Below are 18,881 nucleotides of genomic sequence, written 5' to 3'. Positions count from 1 at the left end.
AATTACTAGTACTACTACCATTTTATTTATTGAGTGAACATCAATAATCGCCTCTCGTAGCCATTGTCTTATCCAAGATACGAGTTGTACGTATCACTATCTTTATCACGTATACATTGTCACACCGGCATTTTCTAAGGATAGGGATTAAAGAAGCGGGAAAGAAAGGGGAATCAACAAAACTTGACCATAGATCGAAATAAAAGGAATAGCTCGAATAAAGTCAGAGAGTATTATTTCAACAATCAACAACTCAAAAAGAATAATATGTCTTCAACACATGGACTCAAAAGAAACAACATTTAGCGGAAGCATTCGAGAGAAGAATAATATTGTTATATTCAGAATATTTAAAAGTAAATACAAATCTTCACCAGCTCTGCTCAACCTGAACATTTTTTAAAACAAATGCAGGGCTGGCTACTTGATGCACTCAGTGGACTCATGCTGAAAACATTTTATATAAAAAGAATAAATATCATGCCACCATTGAGTGACCTTGGGGTTTTAACTTTAAAAAAATACCCAAGACACTAAAATAATTTCCATCATAAAATTTGCGATTGCGCAGTCATTTTCCCATAGATGTCTACCATATCTGATTCATTGATGATAAGGAATGTGGCCGCATTCCAAGTCACTAGACCGGATGGCTCACGTTCCCCATTAGGGTACACTAGCCTGAGAAGGGACTCACTCCCTAATCAGATCCGAATTCGATTATCCATAGATGACAAAAGCTACAGCAGATAGGTTCCATAGATAAAATAAAACACGGTAGGACAAATATTCATATCATTTTCACGTAAAAATATACTTGTCATTGCCCTTATTTAAAAAGAAAGTCCACCTCAATCATTAAATTTTCTGAATTTGAAATCCTTTCCGTTCTCGAAAGCGTGCGTGAAAAGCCTTCGTCAATTAGAATGTTCCACTTAGCCCATCTCTTTTTAATTTGTAATCTGGCCCATGAATTTATGAATTCCAATCCAATAAATCCTTATCATTATTAATTTATAGACTCAAAGCTTTAACTAAAGACAAGGCCCAACAAAATAAATAAACAACACAACAACTTCGTCATCTCTTCTCCCTCCATCCAACTCTCTCAAACACAACGCCTACCATCTCTCTTTCTCTAATTTCTAACTCTTTGATTTTTCTTGGAATTGATTCTGATGAAACGTGCACTCATGGGGGAGATATGTATACATAGAAAACCGATTTCAAGAAATCTTTTTCACCTTGTCGGTCGGATTTTGTGGAACAGAGAAGGGAGTGGTGGTTTCACGTTCAAAATTCTTGCTGACTAGGTTATTGCTCTAAGATGGGCTCAAAGAAGAAAGCACTAAATAAAAAGTCTTGGGCTCATAATAAGTGGGTTTTAAATTGGCTAGAAAATAATAATTGTTGAAGCCCAAGTTTGTAAAATCCTTCTCTCGACAAAAGAAATAAAGACAAAAAATTTTCAGGTGCACAAACGACGTCCTTTCAAGAACAAATAAAAAGGTAGTAGAAAAAGTTGGGGTGTTAGGTACATACAAGATTATTTTGTATGCAAAACTAGTTTTAAATGTAGAACACATAACACGGATAATTCGTAAATGATCAAGCAAGGTTTATTTTTTCATTTTAGAGGCTGATGGTAAATTGACGAAATTAGGGATTATGAATTCAATTAACCCATCAAAATCGTACAATGTGCGTATTATATGGTACATAATCATAGTAAATGAATGTTTTTTTGAGTTCAATAGATAGTTTAGGGGGAAAAGAATAATAATATCTGGAAAAATAACAAGACTCAAGAACATAAAAAAGTGAACAATATTCTATGTTCTATCTTCCTTGTATCTGAGAAAGTGTGACTTGATTTTCTGATGACTGCTGTGGCGTAGCTTTGTCAACTTGTTGGAACACACTATTTCTTGTGATGAATGATGGATTTTTGGGCATTGGCAGAGTTGCTGTCTCATTTTTGAGCATGAATAAAACATCTTCAATGTTTGGTCGATCCACTGCATGATTTTCAACACACAGAAGCCCAATGTGAATGCATTTCTGCAGCTGCTCTAACGCACATGACTCCCTGAGCATTGGATCCATGAGTTCGAGTGCACTATCTTTTCTCCACAGCTCCCACGCCTGCAATTTATCATATTCATCTCTAAGAGTTCGACACAAATTGATGAGAGATAATGAAACCATACGAAACTCACGTATTCAACAATGCTCAAAGGGCCTTCAATCTCGTGGAAGCTTCCGTTTCTCCTACCACTCACAATCTCTAGCACTAAAACTCCATAGCTATACACGTCTGATTTGACTGAGAATAGGCCTTGCATTGCATACTCAGGGGCCATGTAACCGCTGCGACACATTACATACAACCTATATTTGTTAGTTATAATGAAATTGTGCATCTAAAGGAATGTGTGACTTACTAAGTCCCAACGCGTCTGTTTGTGTTCACTTCATTAACATCCTCTTTGAAGATTCTTGCAAGGCCGAAATCAGAGATCTTGGGAGTCATGTTGTGATCAAGTAGTATGTTGTTTGGTTTCATGTCACGATGGATGATTTTGAGGCGAGAGTGCTTATGAAGATAAACAAGACCTTGAGCAGTCCCCTCGATGATGTTAAACCGTTTCCCCCAATCTAACTGCTCCCTCCCGGATGGACCTGTGTTTGTGCAAATATGTATTCACTATACTAACCTTGTTCATTTGATGATTGAAATGAGGATGAGAAACTTACTGAAGAGAAAGCAATCAAGACTTTTGTTAGGCATGTAGTCATATATAATCATTTTGTCATCTTTGTGGATGCAAAATCCTATAAGCTTAACAAGGTTGACATGCTGGAGCTCAGAGATGAGTATGAGCTCATTTTTGAACTCAAGCAAGCCTTGTCCCGAGTTTCGTGAAAGAAGCTTCACTGCTATGTCTTGGCCTTCTCCTGTTCTACCCTGTACATCAATAGTAATGTTTAGTACTAATTGATTCATGAAGTAGACAAGAAGTGGTGCATTAAAATGTGAATGATCTGACCTTATAAACAGGGCCAAAGCCACCCTCTCCCAGTTTGTTGTTTGAGGAGAAGTTGTTTGTGGCTGAGATGATGGATGAGTAAGTGAAAAGCTTAAGTTGGTGACCATTGTTATCGAGCTCGTAACTTCCTGTGTATCCCTCCAATGTCAGGAGTTCATGTAATTCTTCCTCCCTTTTCACTGATGATTGTCCAAATATAGGATGAGAACTGAGATTACAGATTTTGAGGTAATGAAAGAGAGAAATACAAACATGTCATGCTCACCCTTCCGATTTCGCATGATCAAAACAACAACTGCCAACAGAAGCAGTAGAACTCCACTTACTACACCCAGGATTATTCCTATATACGATTTCGCTTTTGCTGTCACAAAAATTTCAAGTTATCTCATTCAGAATTAAATAAAACTGATTTATATTGATTGGTTCTCTTGATAACTTTTTTAAAAGGAGAACCTTGAGAGTTGAAAATCATATCAGCTCGCAAATACAGTAACTGATATTCATGAGTCAGCGAACTAATATGTTTTGTGACAACTGGTACTAATGTATTTGCGAATGCATATGCTTGTGTTCTAACTTTAAGAAGAGTTTTAAAATGAACCATCTCCTGTGAGAATATTATCAAACATACCGTTCGGTGGAGATTGAAGAACATATATCTTCTCATCGGAACCTGCATTATCCTGGATCCACTCCAAATCTCTGCCAATCCAATAGCTGCACCCAGAGTCTCGTCCTATATAATTCGTATAGCCCGCGCATTCACAATCACTCCATTTCCAACAGGCATCCCGGCAGTCACTCAGGCTAAGGCTTGCGTTGCTGTCGGATGTTCGTTCCACTGGTGTCGTGTTGGCATGCGTAAAGTATCCCGACCTCAGATCAACCACCTGATGCTGTTGCAAGCACATTGGCTGCTCCCACAACTCACACCCATTGTCTAATAAATCATCACCAGAGTTGTAACCGTAGCAAACGCTGGCCGCAACCAGGGTGATACCCCTGTCATCGATGGTCGTTATGTTCCCCGCCTCGTCCAGACGCCACCCTGAAGTAACCTTCCGGCTGTCCATCGTCCGCCCTTCAACTTGGATCACCGTATACATGAAGTTGTCTCCATCGCTTGTTAAGTTGTAGTTGAAGTTGTCAGGATCAGGGCTGATATAGAAATTCTCAAAATTCTTGACATTCCCCAAAGTGTCGTCATGATAGTCCACGAGGCGTCCGCTCCTCCAGTAGGCCATCCCTCGCCGTCTGATGACCAGCTCGCCTTGACTCGGATCCCACTCCAGAGTGAAAGGGCCGGGCATAGGATTGGACGGCGTGAGCCATGAAGAGATCGTGGTGTTTGCTGATAGTTTCATTCCTGAGAGAAGGGTGTCGGTGGGATGACCGTAGCTCTGCCATAACACTTGAGTACCATTTGAGAGAAGTATGAAATTGCCTGTATCCGTTAGTGTGGCGGTTATGTTAGTTGTAGTGGTTTGGGATGAGCCGTTGTAGACTTGGATGGGATCGGCTCCATCGTGGGTGATGGTGAGGTCGCCTCTGGTGCCGAGGGTCAGCACGGGAGAGGATTCATTTGAGACAGGGTCGTCTCGGTTGGCAATCCAGACTGCTTTGTGATTGACCGGAGAGGTTTCACCTCGATTGAACACAATTGCGATGTACGTGTTGTTTGAGAGTGGGTCGGCTTCGGGGGTGTAGAAGCGTAAGGTGAAGCGGCCGTTGGGAGAATCGAGTTGAGACGACGAGGTCAGATTGTCTCCTTGTTTCAGAGTGTCGATGGAGGAAACTACTTTAATGATACTGAGACAGTGCAACACACATAGACACTTTAAAATTGATATGGATGAAGCATTGGAAGTCTGCATCGTGGGGGTTTGGATGTTTATGATCACTAGAAACGGCAGCAGCTGGATATATAGATGGATGGAGATTTGTAATGTACTGTTGAAGCATTACAAAGTTTAACTTGGTCTTTTAATTCTTCCTCCCTTTATCCTTTTCTTTGACATTTCTAAGGCCACTGTAACATAGATGGACAAAATGCTTGATTAAGCAGAATCAACACGGAACTAATCAAGCAGCTTAATTAGGTTAGGTCAACTCATAATAAGATTGCCATACATCAACTTCAACAACCAAAAAAGTGAAGAAAGTACACGAAAGATGCAATCAAATACGTACGTATATCGGATTTTATAGAATTGTCTCTTATTAAAATATTATATGGTGCTAATAATTAAGCGACAAAAGAAGAAACAAAAACACGAAGTAGTCTATATTAGAAGAAGAATACGTTTCAAACCGGATAACCGACTCATCCTACTACCGTAAAAAGATACGATGAATAACAATAGTAGTTATAGCAGCGAGAGCAGTGATTAAATGATAACCCTGTAAAAACCCTAAACTATGATTTGACCCGTTAAAAAGTATTAATATATGATAAAATAATAGCAATATAAAATGTCAACACAGCATCAATCGTTGACACTGTGTTGATATTTCTGTTGCTACTATTTTGTCATCCGTTGACATTTTCTAACGGTCTAAATCAAGTTTGGAATTTGTATTATTTTTAGAGTTTGCATTTGATCACATCCCTATTAGAAGATCTAGTGGTTGATATAATGTAAGTGTTGATTATATTTTAAATTTAAATAATTATTAAATAAAATAAAAGGCTATTAATGTCAATTCTCTCTTATTAAAATTATCTCAAAACTTTGAATTTATGTAACTCTCTTGATGTAAATTATTTTTTCTCAAAAATTATACTATCAAATTAAAGGTAATTTTATAAGGATTCTAACGATATCTCAATTGCTTATATTCCGACGACGTTCAATTGCTTATATTCCGACGACGTTCGAATGATGAAATTGATAATTTTTATTTTCATTTCGTATATGTGATAAACAGATTTTTTTTATCAACAAATACATTAAATTTTTTTAATACAATGCATGAAAAATATCAGTAAAATCGTGTTGATATTTTTGTGTACTTGTGTTGATATACTCATGTCCTTGTGTTATATTTGTTATATACTATGTTGATATAAAAAAATATGAAAATTATGATGTGATAACATAATGACTATCTTAAAATTGTTGCTATTTTATCTATTATTTATTAAAATTTGTAAAATATAATCTCATCCATTTATTTTAAAATCTAAATATATAAATTTGAATATGATAAGAGTAACTACGAGTAATATTATGCTAAATATCAAATGATGTGCATCTCTGCAAATTCTGCTATTGTGCCACGTAAGTTGATAATTAATTATGCATTATGTTACTATCACTGTGAATTTATTGTTGAAGCAAACTCAAAATAATGCATAATTATATATTGTCATGTGACTCATGTTGCAATATAACTAGTCTACTACTACCATTTATTATTATGTAATTTTTTTAACTCAACCAAATATTCTTGCTATTGAAATAGCCGCAGTAACATAAATTTCAACTGGGAAATATTCAAACTGAAAATTCAAACAAAATAACCGACTCAGCCTACTGCTATAAAATGGTATCCAATGACTGCTTTCAGTCTCACTCAAATTATCTCTTTCAACACAATCCAACAACCATGCAATCTCTAGCATCACTTCTCCTCTTAATCTCTCTCCTTTAAGACTCCTCCATTAAGGCAAGGAGACAATCTCAACTCAACATCTAACTCATCTCCAACATTGGCGCCTTCTCCCTCCGTTTCTACACTCCTCCAAACTCCAACTAGGAAAGAAAAAGTACTAATAAATAGTAACTCACTCTTTCTTTTTTCTTTCCGTCAGTGTCAATAGAAAGCTGAAACTAATATATAATTCCCATTAGCCATTCCTCCTATCACCAATTGGTTTTAGGATGGAATACATGGATTTCTATCAATAATAATATTTGGATGAAAAACAAAAAGTGGACATTTATTCTATGTTCTATCTTCCTGATAACTGAGAAAGTGTGACTTGATTGTCTGATAACTATTGTGGTGTAGTTTTGTAACACACTATTTCTTGTGATAAATGCTGGATTTTTGGGCATCGGCAGAGTTGCTGTTTCATTTTTGAGCATGAATAAAACATCTTCAATGTTTGGTCGATCCACTGCTTGATTCTCGACACACAGAAGCCCAATGTGAATACATTTCTGCAGTTGTTCTAACAAAAATGACTCCCTCAACACTGGATCCGGATCCATCAGTTGCAATGCATCATCTTTTCTCCACAGCTCCCACGCCTGCAATTAATCATGTTCATCTACAAGAGTTCGACACAAATTGATGACATATAATGAAACCATACGAAACTCACGTATTCCACGATGCTCAAAGGGCCTTCAATATCGTGGAAGCTGTTGTTTCTCCTACCGCTCACAATCTCAAGTACCAAAACTCCATAACTATACACATCGGATTTGACTGAGAATATGCCTTGCATTGCATACTCAGGGGCCATGTAGCCACTGCAACACAGTACTTCTATTTGTAAGCTATGAATAATTATGCATTAAGGTCTACAGGAATTAATCATATATGACTTACTAAGTCCCAACGCGTCTGTTTGTGTTGACTTCACTAGTGTCTTCTTTGAAGATCCTTGCAAGACCGAAATCAGAGATCTTGGGAGTCATGTTGTGATCAAGTAGTATGTTATTTGGTTTCATGTCACGATGGATGATTCTGAGGCGGGAGTACTTGTGGAGGTATAGTAGCCCCTGAGCAGTCCCCTCGATGATGTTGAACCGTTTCTCCCAATCTAACTGCTCCCTCCTGGATGGACCTGTGTTTGTGAAAATTTGTATTCACTAAACTAACCTTGCTAATTTGATGATTGAAATGTGGATGAGGAGACTTAGAGAAAGCAATCCAGACTTTTGTTAGGCATGTAGTCATATATAATCATTTTGTCATCTTTGTGAATGCAGAATCCTATAAGCTTAACAAGGTTGACATGTTGCAGTTCAGAAATGAGTATGAGCTCATTTTTGAACTCAAGCAAGCCTTGTCCCGACTTTCGCGAAAGAAGCTTCACTGCTATGTCTTTGCCTTCTTGTGTTCTACCCTGTACATTAATGTTGTTGATTGACTGATTTTTGAACAAATAGTGGTGTCTAAGATATGAATGATCTGACCTTATAAACAGGGCCGAAACCGCCCTCTCCCAGTTTGTTGTTGCAGGAGAAGTTGTTTGTGGCAGATGTGATGGATGCATAAGTGAAAAGCTGAAGTTGATGACCATTGGTTCCTCTATTCTCGAGCTCGTAACTTCCTGTATATCCCTCCAATGTCAGGAGTTCATGTAATCTTTTCTTCCTTTTCACTGATGATCATTCAAATACAGCATGAGAATTGAGATTATTGATTTCAAAGTAATAAAAAAGAGAAATACAAACATGGCATGCTCACCCTTACGATTTTGCCTGATCAAAGAAACAAGTGCCAACATAAGCAGTAGAACTGCACTTATTAAACCCAAAATTACTCCTGTATACTTGGTTTTGCTGTCACAAAAATTTCAAGTTAGCTCATTCAGAGTTTGTGTATGTTGGAACGAAGAAATGAGGAAATTAATCAAGGCAAAATGATAAAAGTATTACTGAGAACTAAATAAATTGATTGAATATGTGTATCAGACTGAGAAAAATGAAATTATAGAAACATGAAATCATTCTGCGAAGGTGCTTAGTGATGGAATTCTACGACCAAAAATGTCATTTTTAGTCATAGAATTTGATCTTTGGATGAGTTATATACCCTACCAAACATGCTGAAAATATATTTTGTATCATCAAATCAGAAAACGTGCTAATAGCAAGGTACCTTTTGGTGAAGATAGAAAAACATAACTCTTCGGCGAGTTGCCTGAATTATCCTGTTCCCACTTCAAATGTCGGCCAATCCAATAGCTGCAATAGCCGTCTCCTCCTTGATAGCCCGCGCATTCACAATTATCCCATTTCCAGCAGGCGTCCCTGCAGTCACTCAGGCTGAGGCCCGCGCTGGTATTTGTATTTGTCGGGACTGGTGTCGTGTTGGCATACGTAAAGTATCCCGACCTCAGATCAACCACCTGACGCTGTTTCAAGCACTTTGGCTGCTCCCACAACTCACACCCTTTATCTTGTCCGTATAAATCATCACCAGAGTTGTAACCATAGCAAACGCTGGCCATAACCAGGATGAAACCCCTGTCGGTGACCGTTAGGTTCCCCATCTCGTCTCAATATTGATCATTGTATACATGAAGTAGTCTCCCTCGCTGGTTAAGTTAAAGTTGAAGGTGTTATCATCAGGGTTGATATAGAAATTCTCGAAATTCTTGACATTCCCCAAATAGTCGTCGTGATAGTCCACGAGGCGTCCGCTCCTCCAGTAGGCCATCCCTCGCCGTCTGATGACCAGCTCGCCTTGACTCGGATCCCATTCCAGAGTGAAAGGGCCGGGCGCAGGATTAGACGGCGTGAGCCATGAAGTGATCTTGGTGTTTGCTGATAGTTTCATTCCTGAGAAAAAGGTGTCTGTGGGGTGATCATAGCTGTGCCACAACACTTGAGTACCATTTGAGAGAAGTATGAAATTGCCTGTATCCGTTAGTGTGGCGGTTATGTTAGTTGTAGTGGTTTGGGATGAACCGGTGTAGACGTGGATGGGATGACCGCCATGGCGGGTGATGGTGAGGTCGCCTCTGGTGCCAAGGGTCAGCACGGGAGTGGATTCTTTCGAGACCGGGTCGTCTCGGTTGGCAATCCACACAGCTTTTTGAGCGGTTTCACTGTTGTTGAGCACAATTGCTATGTAAGTGTTGTTTGTGAATGAATCGGCTTCGGGAGTGTAGAAGCGTAAGGTGAAGCGGCCGTTGGGGGAATCGAGTTGAGACGTCGAGTTGAGATGGTTTCCTTGTTTCAGAGTGTCGATGGAGTAAACTTCTTTGATGTTGCTGAGACAGAGTGTGATGCATATCCACTGCAAAATTGAAGGAGTCATTGGGTTTGGAATGTTGACTAGTATAGTCGACATATTAGAGAAGAGATTAGAGAGAAGAACAAGAATTGTATTGAATTGGTTGATTATTCAATAGAATATGGATCCCTTTAAATAGGGACGAATATACACTGTACATGGCATGTATTTCATATGGAAAGCAAATAACTCTATTCTATACAAAATATTAAGTCAATCATTGATTGTAGAGAATTGATGCCCTTAATTATTCTTTCCATCTTGACACTCCCCCTCAAATTGAGTAGTAGGATCTCCGACACTCAATTTGCAAAGAACATCTCTAAAGCTTCTTGAGTTGACTGCCTTTGTCAGAATGTCCGCCAACTGATCTTCAGAACGAACAAAGGGAAGCTCGATGATACCTTTCTCAATCTTCTCTTTGATGAAGTGTCTATCTACTTCCACATGTTTGGTTCTATCATGTTGTCTCCGAGATGCTTATCGCAGCTTTGTTATCACAGTACAATTGGCTCTTCCCTGGCGAGAAACTGATCTCACACATTAGTCTTCTTAGCCATAAGATTTCTGTCAAACCACTTTTGATACCCCGAAACTCAGCTTCTGCACTGGACAATGCCACCACCTTTTGCTTCTTGCTCCTCCATGTCACCAAGTTGCCCCCAACAAAGGTGAAATATCCTGAAGTCGATTTTCTGTCCACTGGATTTCCTGCCCAATCCGCATCCGTATAACCATGTATCTCTAGGTGTTCATTCTTGGCAAACATCACTCCATGTCCTACAGTTCCTTTTAAGTATCTAACAATCCTGAGCGCGGCTTCCATATGATCAATCTGAGGCTGATGCATAAATTGACTCACAATGCCCACTGCATAGGCGATGTCAGGTCTAGTGGGGGAAAGGTAGATAAGTTTTCCAACTAACCGCTGATATCGACTTCGGTCTGCTAACTTTGCTCCATCTACAATCTGTAATCCATGATTGAGAATTATCGGTGTGTCTGCTGGTTTACATTCGAGTAAACCTGTCTCTGCTAGGATGTCCAAGATATATTTTTTCTGTCTCAAGAAGATTCCTCTAGATGATCTCAGGACTTCAATGCCAAGAAAATACTTGAGATCACCCAAGTCTTTCATCTCAATCTCTTGGAATAGATTCTTTCTCAGCTCCTTAATTTCTTCCTCATCATCACCTGTGATAATCATATCATCAACGTATATAATTAAACACGTGATCTTATCCATTTGCTTCTTGAGGAACAAGGTATGATCGACATTACTTTGCTTGTACCCATAAGTAGTCATCGCATCTGTAAATCTCCCAAACCAAGCTCTTGGAGACTGTTTCAGTCCATATAGAGTCTTCTTAAGACGACAACCTTCACCCATCTTGAATCCCTCAGAGAAGCCCGGAGGAGCCTCCATATACACTTCTTTCTTCAACTCACCATGCAGAAAAGCATTTGTCACGTCGAACTGGTAAAGTGGCCAGTCTCTGTTGGCTGCAACTGATAGTAATACTCGGACAGTCTTCATCATTGCCACCGGCGAGAACGTTTCTGAGTAATCCACCCCATATGTCTGTGTATATCCTTTGGCTACTAGGCGTGCTTTATATCTTTCTATCGAGCCATCGGGCCTTCGTTTGATTGTGAAGACCCATCGACACCCCACTGGCCTCTTTCCTTCGGGTATCTTGCACTTCTCCCAAGTAAGATTTCGGATTAGCGCATCAATTTCCTTCTTCATTGCCTGCCTCCAATGCTTGTACCTCATAGCTTCTTCCCATGTTTGTGGAATATCTTCTTCCTCACATAAGGCAGTCTAAAAAGCTTGAGAGATGTTCTTTGCAAATTGAGTGTCGAAGATCCTACTACTCAATTTGAGGGGGGGTTTCAAGATGGAAAGAATAATTAAGGGCATCAATTCTCTACAATCAATGATTGACTTAATATTTTGTATAGAATAGAGTTATTTGCTTTCCATATGAAATACATGCCATGTACAGTGTATATTCGTCCCTATTTAAAGGGATCCATATTCTATTGAATAATCAACCAATTCAGAACTTCAGAAAAACATTAAGATTTTACGGTCTGATAATGGGGGAGAGTTTGTCAATTCCAACATGAAACAGTTCTTTCGAGAGAAAGGGTTAGTTCACCAAACCACTTGTGCCTATACTCCTGAACAAAACAGCGTTGCTGAAAGGAAAAACCGAACCCTCTTAGATATGACCCGGTCTATGCATATTGAATCTAAAGTCCCACAACATTTTTGGCCTGAGGCCCTAGCCACTTCCGCTTACCTTCTAAACCGATTACCTACCCGAATCCTGGACTTTCAAACCCCACTAGATGTTTTTTCTACTATGGCCGAAATTCCCTCCATCCTCAGCCTTGAACCCCGTGTCTTTGGATGCTCAGTCTTTGTCCATATTCCTAAACATGAACGAACCAAGTTGTCACCATGTGTTGTTAAATGTGTGTTTGTCGGTTTTGGAGTTAACCAAAAGGGATATAGATGCTTTGATCCGAAATCTAATCGCATGTTCACCACTATGAACTGTGATGTTCTTGAAACCGAATATTTTTTTTGCCCACCTTAGCGGTTAGGGGGAGAGTAATAACATTAATAATAGTGACCCACTAAGTTGGATGTCAATGCCAAGCAACTCCAAGGCGGATCTAACAGAGGAAGCAATAAGCAGTTCCGCTGAGCAGGTCTCTGGTGTGCAGTCTGCAGCAATCAGTGACACGACCCAAGGTGTCTCCCCCATCCTAATATCTGATGTAAGTCTCTCTGCCCCTGAGACTGATGATACCTTGTTATTGACTAATACTGAGACATAGAAGAGATTGAAGAACAGATACAAACAGAAGTGGAGGATTCAGGAATCGAGATTGATGGGATCGATCAAGATACTGGAAGGTACATACTACCTCTGAGAGAGAACAGAGGGATACCACCCAAGAGATATTCACCCGAGAGGATCAATTAGAAAGCTCTGATACCATGTTGACTAGTATAGTCGACATATTAGAGAAGAGATTAGAGAGAAGAACAAGAATTGTATTGAATTGGTTGATTATTCAATAGAATATGGATCCCTTTAAATAGGGACGAATATACACTGTACATGGCATGTGATACGGCATATTCCCTAGGATTATCTCCATACCTCTTATTTAGTTAGTTATTGATTCCTATATCTTTCCATATATTATTAGGATCTTTATTTTCTTGTTCCCTAAGTCAGAGTAGTATTATAAATAGGAGATATTGTATTCTTCTATTTCAATCAAGAAATATCAATTATCATTTTATTTTACTTTACGCATTTATCATATATTCTTGGTTTGATCGACCGGCAAAGCTCCGGCGACTGCCTTTTATTCCATAATTTGACGCCAGATTGATCGACGGGCAAAAGCTCCCGCGACGTTCGACGCGAATTATTCGAGTTAAGGAACTTCATCCTTAACAAATTGGTGCTTTCATCGTGATCTCTTCCTCCCATCCATGACTTCTGAGAAAGAAATCTATCTATCTTACCTATGTGACCAAATATTGGTTGCCATCAACAGAATACACAAGAAGCTGGACAGGTATGACGAGTTTCTCCCGTCGTATACAACTCCGGTGATTTTCTACGATGCGGCTCACCCATGGCAGCAGCAGGAGCGTGCCTCCTTTTACCAGCCGACTGGTACCATCCTCCACCAGATCCAGACCCGCCTTATGCCGAGATAGAGTCTCATCTCTCCGTCACCGATCGTTGCGTGGACAACCTCCGTCCGCCTGATTTTCCTGAGCCGGAACGACCGAATGTTCACCTGGATTGGCAGCAGCCAACCTCAGTCCACCAGCCGCCGCCTCCAATCACCTTCCTGCAGCCGCCTCTAACAGCTGCCGCTACCGCCGCCTGCCTACTCCCGCAAACCTACCAAAAACAGCCGCTGCACGATTCTAATAAGAATCCGGGAATTGAAGGTAATGGTTCTTGTGATGCTAAGAAGTTGATACAAATGAAGAAGGATAAGTCTTTTGAGTTGAAAATTACAAAAGATAATAATGATTTATTGAAGGAGAATAGCGTAGATGACGTAGAGGAAATTCTTATAGTGGATCATCATGCTGCAAATGTTGATATGTTTGCCTTAAAAGAAGTCGATGAAGTTTCGCATGGAAAAGTCATGATTATTTCCTCTGGACTATTGGAGTCAACCTCTATGGTAGAGCACTTTCTTTCAACTATGGGCAATGAACTTTTCGCATTTGGGACTCATGGTCCAAGCAGCGAAAGTAAAATGTTAATTGCGCTTCTTGAAGGAATTCACTTCGTAGCTTCTCTTGAAGCCATTGCACTGAGTACTCAAGCTGGTCGCCGAGGAATATATGAAGGGAGACACTTCGTCATTCGGTGTCCATTTGATCCTGGAGGAGATATATCCCATTTGGCTTATGTTATCAACGACTCTGTTTATTGCTTTGCTTCGTGATTTCCACCTTGAGGACAAGGTGGATTTTAACCGTGGGGGAGTTGATACGGCATATTCCCTAGGATTATCTCCATATCTCTTATTTAGTTAGTTATTGATTTCCTATATCTTTCCATATATTATTAGGAACTTTATTTTCTTGTTCCCTAAGTCAGAGTAGTATTATAAATAGGAGATATTGTATTCTTCTATTTCAATCAAGAAATATCAATTATCCTTTTATTTTACTTTTACGCATTTATCATATATTTTTGGTTTGATCGACCGGCAAAGCTCCGGCGACTGCCTTTTATTCCATAATTTGACGCCGGATTGATCGACGGGCAAAAGCTCCCGCGACGTTCGACGCGAATTATTCGAGTTAAGGAACTTCATCCTTAACAGCATGTATTTCATATGGAAAGCAAATAACTCTATTCTATACAAAATATTAAGTCGATCATTGATTGTAGAGAATTGATGCCCTTAATTATTCTTTCCATCTTGACATGGAAACGATGTGGATTATGTTTTTCTGATCATCAGAAATTGGATAATGGAGAGATTAGTATGTCTTCAAGCTTAACTTTCACATTACTAAAGCCACTATACGTTTTGTTTGATAGGGAGTAGGGACAGACCTCAATAATCAATCTCATTGAAGTTTCTAGGAAACAGACTTTCACATTACTAAAGCCACTATAAGTTAGATGTCTGGCATACATCAACTTCATCAAGCAATTATGTGTAGAAAATATATACTGCTTCGTACCTCCTATAAAAATATGTGCACTTTCTATTTTCGTCTGTCCCACGAAAATATGTGCATTCCATTTTTATAAAGTTATCCCAATTTATTACCTCTATACATCAACTTATTTACAACTTATACCACCCTTAAACAACTACTAGTAATCTAGGTGGGTCGCACCATTCTCATCATCTCTCTTTTACTTTACCAAATTTTTCTTAATTCTCGTTCTATATCCATCACCCATATTTTTATGGGACGAAGAGAGTATTAAATACTCCATCCGTCCCTACCGCAAATAATTGATTTCCCTTTTTCAATTGTCCCACTAAAGTAATTGATTTTCATATTTAGTGAAACCAAAACATCTAATCTCGCCAATTTTACATTCTCTTTTACCTTTTCTCCTACTTTATTTCTTTACTTAATAAATATTACTCCCTCCGTCCTAGATTTATAATCACATTTAGTTATGGCACAGATTTTAAGGAATTGGTGGAGTGTGTAATTAATGAAGTGAGAGGTGAAGTGTGTAATAAATTAAATGAGATGGTGGAGTGAGATGATGGAATGTGTAATAAATGAAGTGAGATGATGTAGTGTATAATAAATTAAGTGAGTAGGTTGAAGGTAGGTCCCTCTTTGACTTTTTGGTTTTTTTATTTTTGTTTTGATTTATTTTAATATAGATAATGGCCTTTGGGTGTAATTTTAGTGAATAATGGGGTAAAATTTTAAGTCCAAATATGGAAAATTCTAAATGTGACTATAAATATGGGACGGACTTTTATAGCAAAATGTGACTATAAATTTGGGACGAAGGGAGTATTTTTTAAAATTTCGTGACAAAAAGAAATTATTTACATGTGCGATGTGGTGGGATGAATGAAGTGATATCCATGTATATAAAAATTTATGTAATTTTAACCCGAAACATATTGTATGGAATAATGATTTTATTTTATAATTATGCTCGTAAAGTAACCAAAGGAGAATGAAAAACACGAGAATAAAAATACAATTGCCATATGAGAAAAAAAAAAGCTATCCTAATCAGACATGACTTTACTCATTTTTTTTTATTGCTTAATTTATGCTGATTGGTTACCTACGTCACATGTGATAATATATACGAACCATTGAATTTTTAGTCAAAACACAAAAAGAGTATATTTTCTAACGCCCCGGTATGGTAGAGACAGTGGCGAACGCACACAATAACAAGGTGGTAAAGTTGTATCCCCAAACTCTTTCTATTTAATACTTCATCCGTCTCATAAAAATATGTGCACTTTCCATTTTCGTCGATTCCAAAAGAATATGTGCATTCCATTTTTGGATTCATATATCAATTTAATAATGTAGGACCCACTATTCATTGACACTACTTTAACTATCATTCTTCTCTTCTCTCTTACTTTACTATACCATTCTCCTCCTCTCTCTTAGAGCATCCACAATAGCGGACGTCCTGACGGACATCCGACCAACGAGTGGGTTGTCCGTCCGGGACGTCCACTATTGGGGCTAACGTCAGGTCGACAGACATCCCGGATGGATGAGAGGTCATCTGCGGTCATGCGCGCGTCCGTCGCCCGCCGGAATGTCCTAGTGTTTGTCTGCTATTGTGCAGCAGAATGTCCTAGTGACGTGGCAGTTCAGTGAGATGTCCTTATAACGTGACATGAGGTGTTTGATACGGACCAGCAACAACCGCCAAAGCAGCTAGTGACTGAGATGGAAGAGCCACTCACAGAGCAGCAGGGGAGAAGTTGCGAGGTGCAGCGAGAGAAGTCGTCCATCGCCACGTCGAAGCCGAAAAGGAATGCAAACCGCCCATCAGACTGGGCGATTTTGTTTCTAGATAGGCATAGTGATTAGTATCTTTTTATTATCTATTTTGGATATTATTATTTTGTTTTATTTATTTTTTGTAAGTGTCGAGCGTAATTATAAGCTCCGTCGGGTTTTCTTTATTGATTCTTTCCCGATGTTTAGGATTAATCAACCCTAGGGTCCTTAGTATATAAATAGGGCTATTTGTTCATACTCTCCATATGAATGAATTTATTATTTGCCCAACATCTCGTTGAGTTCTTGACAAAACCTAAACACTCGCTGCCCGACGGGAAGGATCTCCCGCGCACAACAAAATTCAGTCCGTCGACCCTATATCGGGCGCCGGAAGTATCTACGGTCGACGATATCAGCCGCCGACCTGCGTTGAGGGAGTAAGCCCTTAACAGTGTTTTTGTGATGTCCTTGGACTTGTCCACCGGGATATCCACCATTATTGTGGATGCTCTTACTTTACCAATTTTATCTTAATTCTCATGTCATACTCATTGCTCATATTTTTATGAGACGGATGGAGTACTATTGGTACCGTATCCCACAATTATAGTCACTAGCCCAGTGGTAAGAGCTTCCTCTTTTCAAACGCAGTCGCGACACCAGTTTGGGGGGTTCGATCAGTCATTCGACCGCCCTGCGACGTGTTGGGACCTGATACTAGGCTAACACTACAGCGTACGAGAAACCGCAGCGGGTGAAGATGGATCCCCCACGGTTTGACGGGTCCGACGCACAAAACTGGATATTGAGAGCTCAATAATACTTCAATCATCTCATGATGCCCGAGGCCCAACACCTTCACTACGCGATGATCTTATTTGATCCGCCAGCATCAAAAAATTGCAATATAACGCATGTAAAATCTCAATAAAACTTTGTTGATATTTTCGTATACTTGTGTTGATGTTTGTAATACACTATATTGATAAAAAGAAAACCACGAAAATTATGATATGATAACAGAATGACGATCTTACCCCTTTGTTGATATTTGTCTAATATTTATTGATATTCGCAATATTTAATTCTATCCACTCATTTTAAAATCTAAAGATATAGATTTGATCTTAATTTTGAATTATAATGCTATAAGTAATATAAAAGAACCTTCTTAATCGACATTTAATTACATCATCTACTTTATTTTTAATATACTTATTTATTTGTTTTCATGGACTTGACTTGACTCAATGCATTAACTTGACTTGGTCTTTTCAATTTATTTTTGTTTTAATTCATACACTACCCAATGTCGTTACAAATTGATTTTGTTTTGATTGTTGCTTTATGGCCAGCAATTTAATTTTGTAATATCTTTAATTTTATTTTCATTCTTTTTTAATTTATCTTGTTTTTAATAGATATATATGTAGCTAATATTTCAATAAATAGAAAAAGTTTATGTGATTTTTAGTACTTATAAAATAAAATATTAAGAAAATTTAAATTATACTCCCTCCGTCCCCGATTAAGAGTCACACTTTTCCATTTCGGTCTGTCCCCAATTAACAGTCACACTTTATGTTTACCATAAATAGTAAATAGGTCTCACATTCCACTATCTCAATTCTCTCACATTTTATTATAAAATCAATATAAAAAATGGGTACCACATTTCACTAACTTTTCCAATCAATTTTTCTTTACATTTCTTAAAACTCGTGTTCAGTCAAAGTGTGACTTTTAATCGGAGACGGAAAGAGTAATCTTTAAACAGAATCTATTATGAATTTTAAATCCAATTGCATATATTCTTAAAGTTT

At 38.5% G+C, this 18,881-nt stretch overlaps 1 protein-coding gene and 1 pseudogene across 3 annotated transcripts; both read right to left on the bottom strand.

The window, feature by feature from the left end:
* Positions 1-1,726: 1,726 nt before the first annotated feature.
* On the bottom strand, positions 1,727-5,010 carry LOC125217099 (G-type lectin S-receptor-like serine/threonine-protein kinase At1g11330). 2 transcript variants are annotated; one of them, XM_048118924.2, is made up of 7 exons: positions 3,685-5,010; positions 3,316-3,414; positions 3,051-3,229; positions 2,758-2,968; positions 2,445-2,682; positions 2,220-2,370; positions 1,727-2,145 (listed from the first exon to the last, which is right to left on the bottom strand). In XM_048118924.2, the coding sequence occupies exons 1-7, from the start codon at positions 4,925-4,927 to the stop codon at positions 1,840-1,842; spliced, it is 2,427 nt and encodes an 808-aa protein (XP_047974881.1). In that variant the 5' UTR covers positions 4,928-5,010; the 3' UTR covers positions 1,727-1,839. The 2 variants fall into 2 exon arrangements, with proteins under 2 accessions (XP_047974881.1, XP_088924677.1); XM_089068551.1 differs by lacking the exon at positions 1,727-2,145 and having other exon boundaries at positions 2,253-2,391.
* A 1,838-nt stretch (positions 5,011-6,848) lies between these two features.
* On the bottom strand, positions 6,849-10,089 carry LOC125199693 (G-type lectin S-receptor-like serine/threonine-protein kinase At1g67520; annotated as a pseudogene). Its single transcript, XR_016136281.1, has 7 exons — positions 8,892-10,089; positions 8,478-8,582; positions 8,204-8,391; positions 7,924-8,133; positions 7,614-7,876; positions 7,384-7,534; positions 6,849-7,309 (listed from the first exon to the last, which is right to left on the bottom strand). The product of XR_016136281.1 is annotated as a G-type lectin S-receptor-like serine/threonine-protein kinase At1g67520 (transcript).
* Positions 10,090-18,881: the final 8,792 nt, after the last annotated feature.

The sequence above is a fragment of the Salvia hispanica genome, chromosome 3, assembly GCF_029641045.1.
Source record: "Salvia hispanica isolate PSC_SH4W2 chromosome 3, Shi_PSC_v1, whole genome shotgun sequence".
In the NCBI taxonomy this organism is placed as follows: domain Eukaryota; kingdom Viridiplantae; phylum Streptophyta; class Magnoliopsida; order Lamiales; family Lamiaceae; genus Salvia; species Salvia hispanica.
This window is presented reverse-complemented; position numbering and strand designations above follow the sequence as displayed.

What these genes read in the sequence shown, in the direction of transcription:
- LOC125217099 (XM_048118924.2), bottom strand. Translation starts at nt 4,927, where the DNA reads ATGCAGACTTCCAATGCTTCATCCATATCAATTTTAAAGTGTCTATGT. An exon ending in TCTTGATTGCTTTCTCTTCA is followed by an intron (nt 2,683 to 2,757) that starts GTAAGTTTCTCA and finishes GCACAAACACAG; the next exon opens with GTCCATCCGGGAGGGAGCAG. An exon ending in CTTTGAGCATTGTTGAATAC is followed by an intron (nt 2,146 to 2,219) that starts GTGAGTTTCGTA and finishes GATAAATTGCAG; the next exon opens with GCGTGGGAGCTGTGGAGAAA.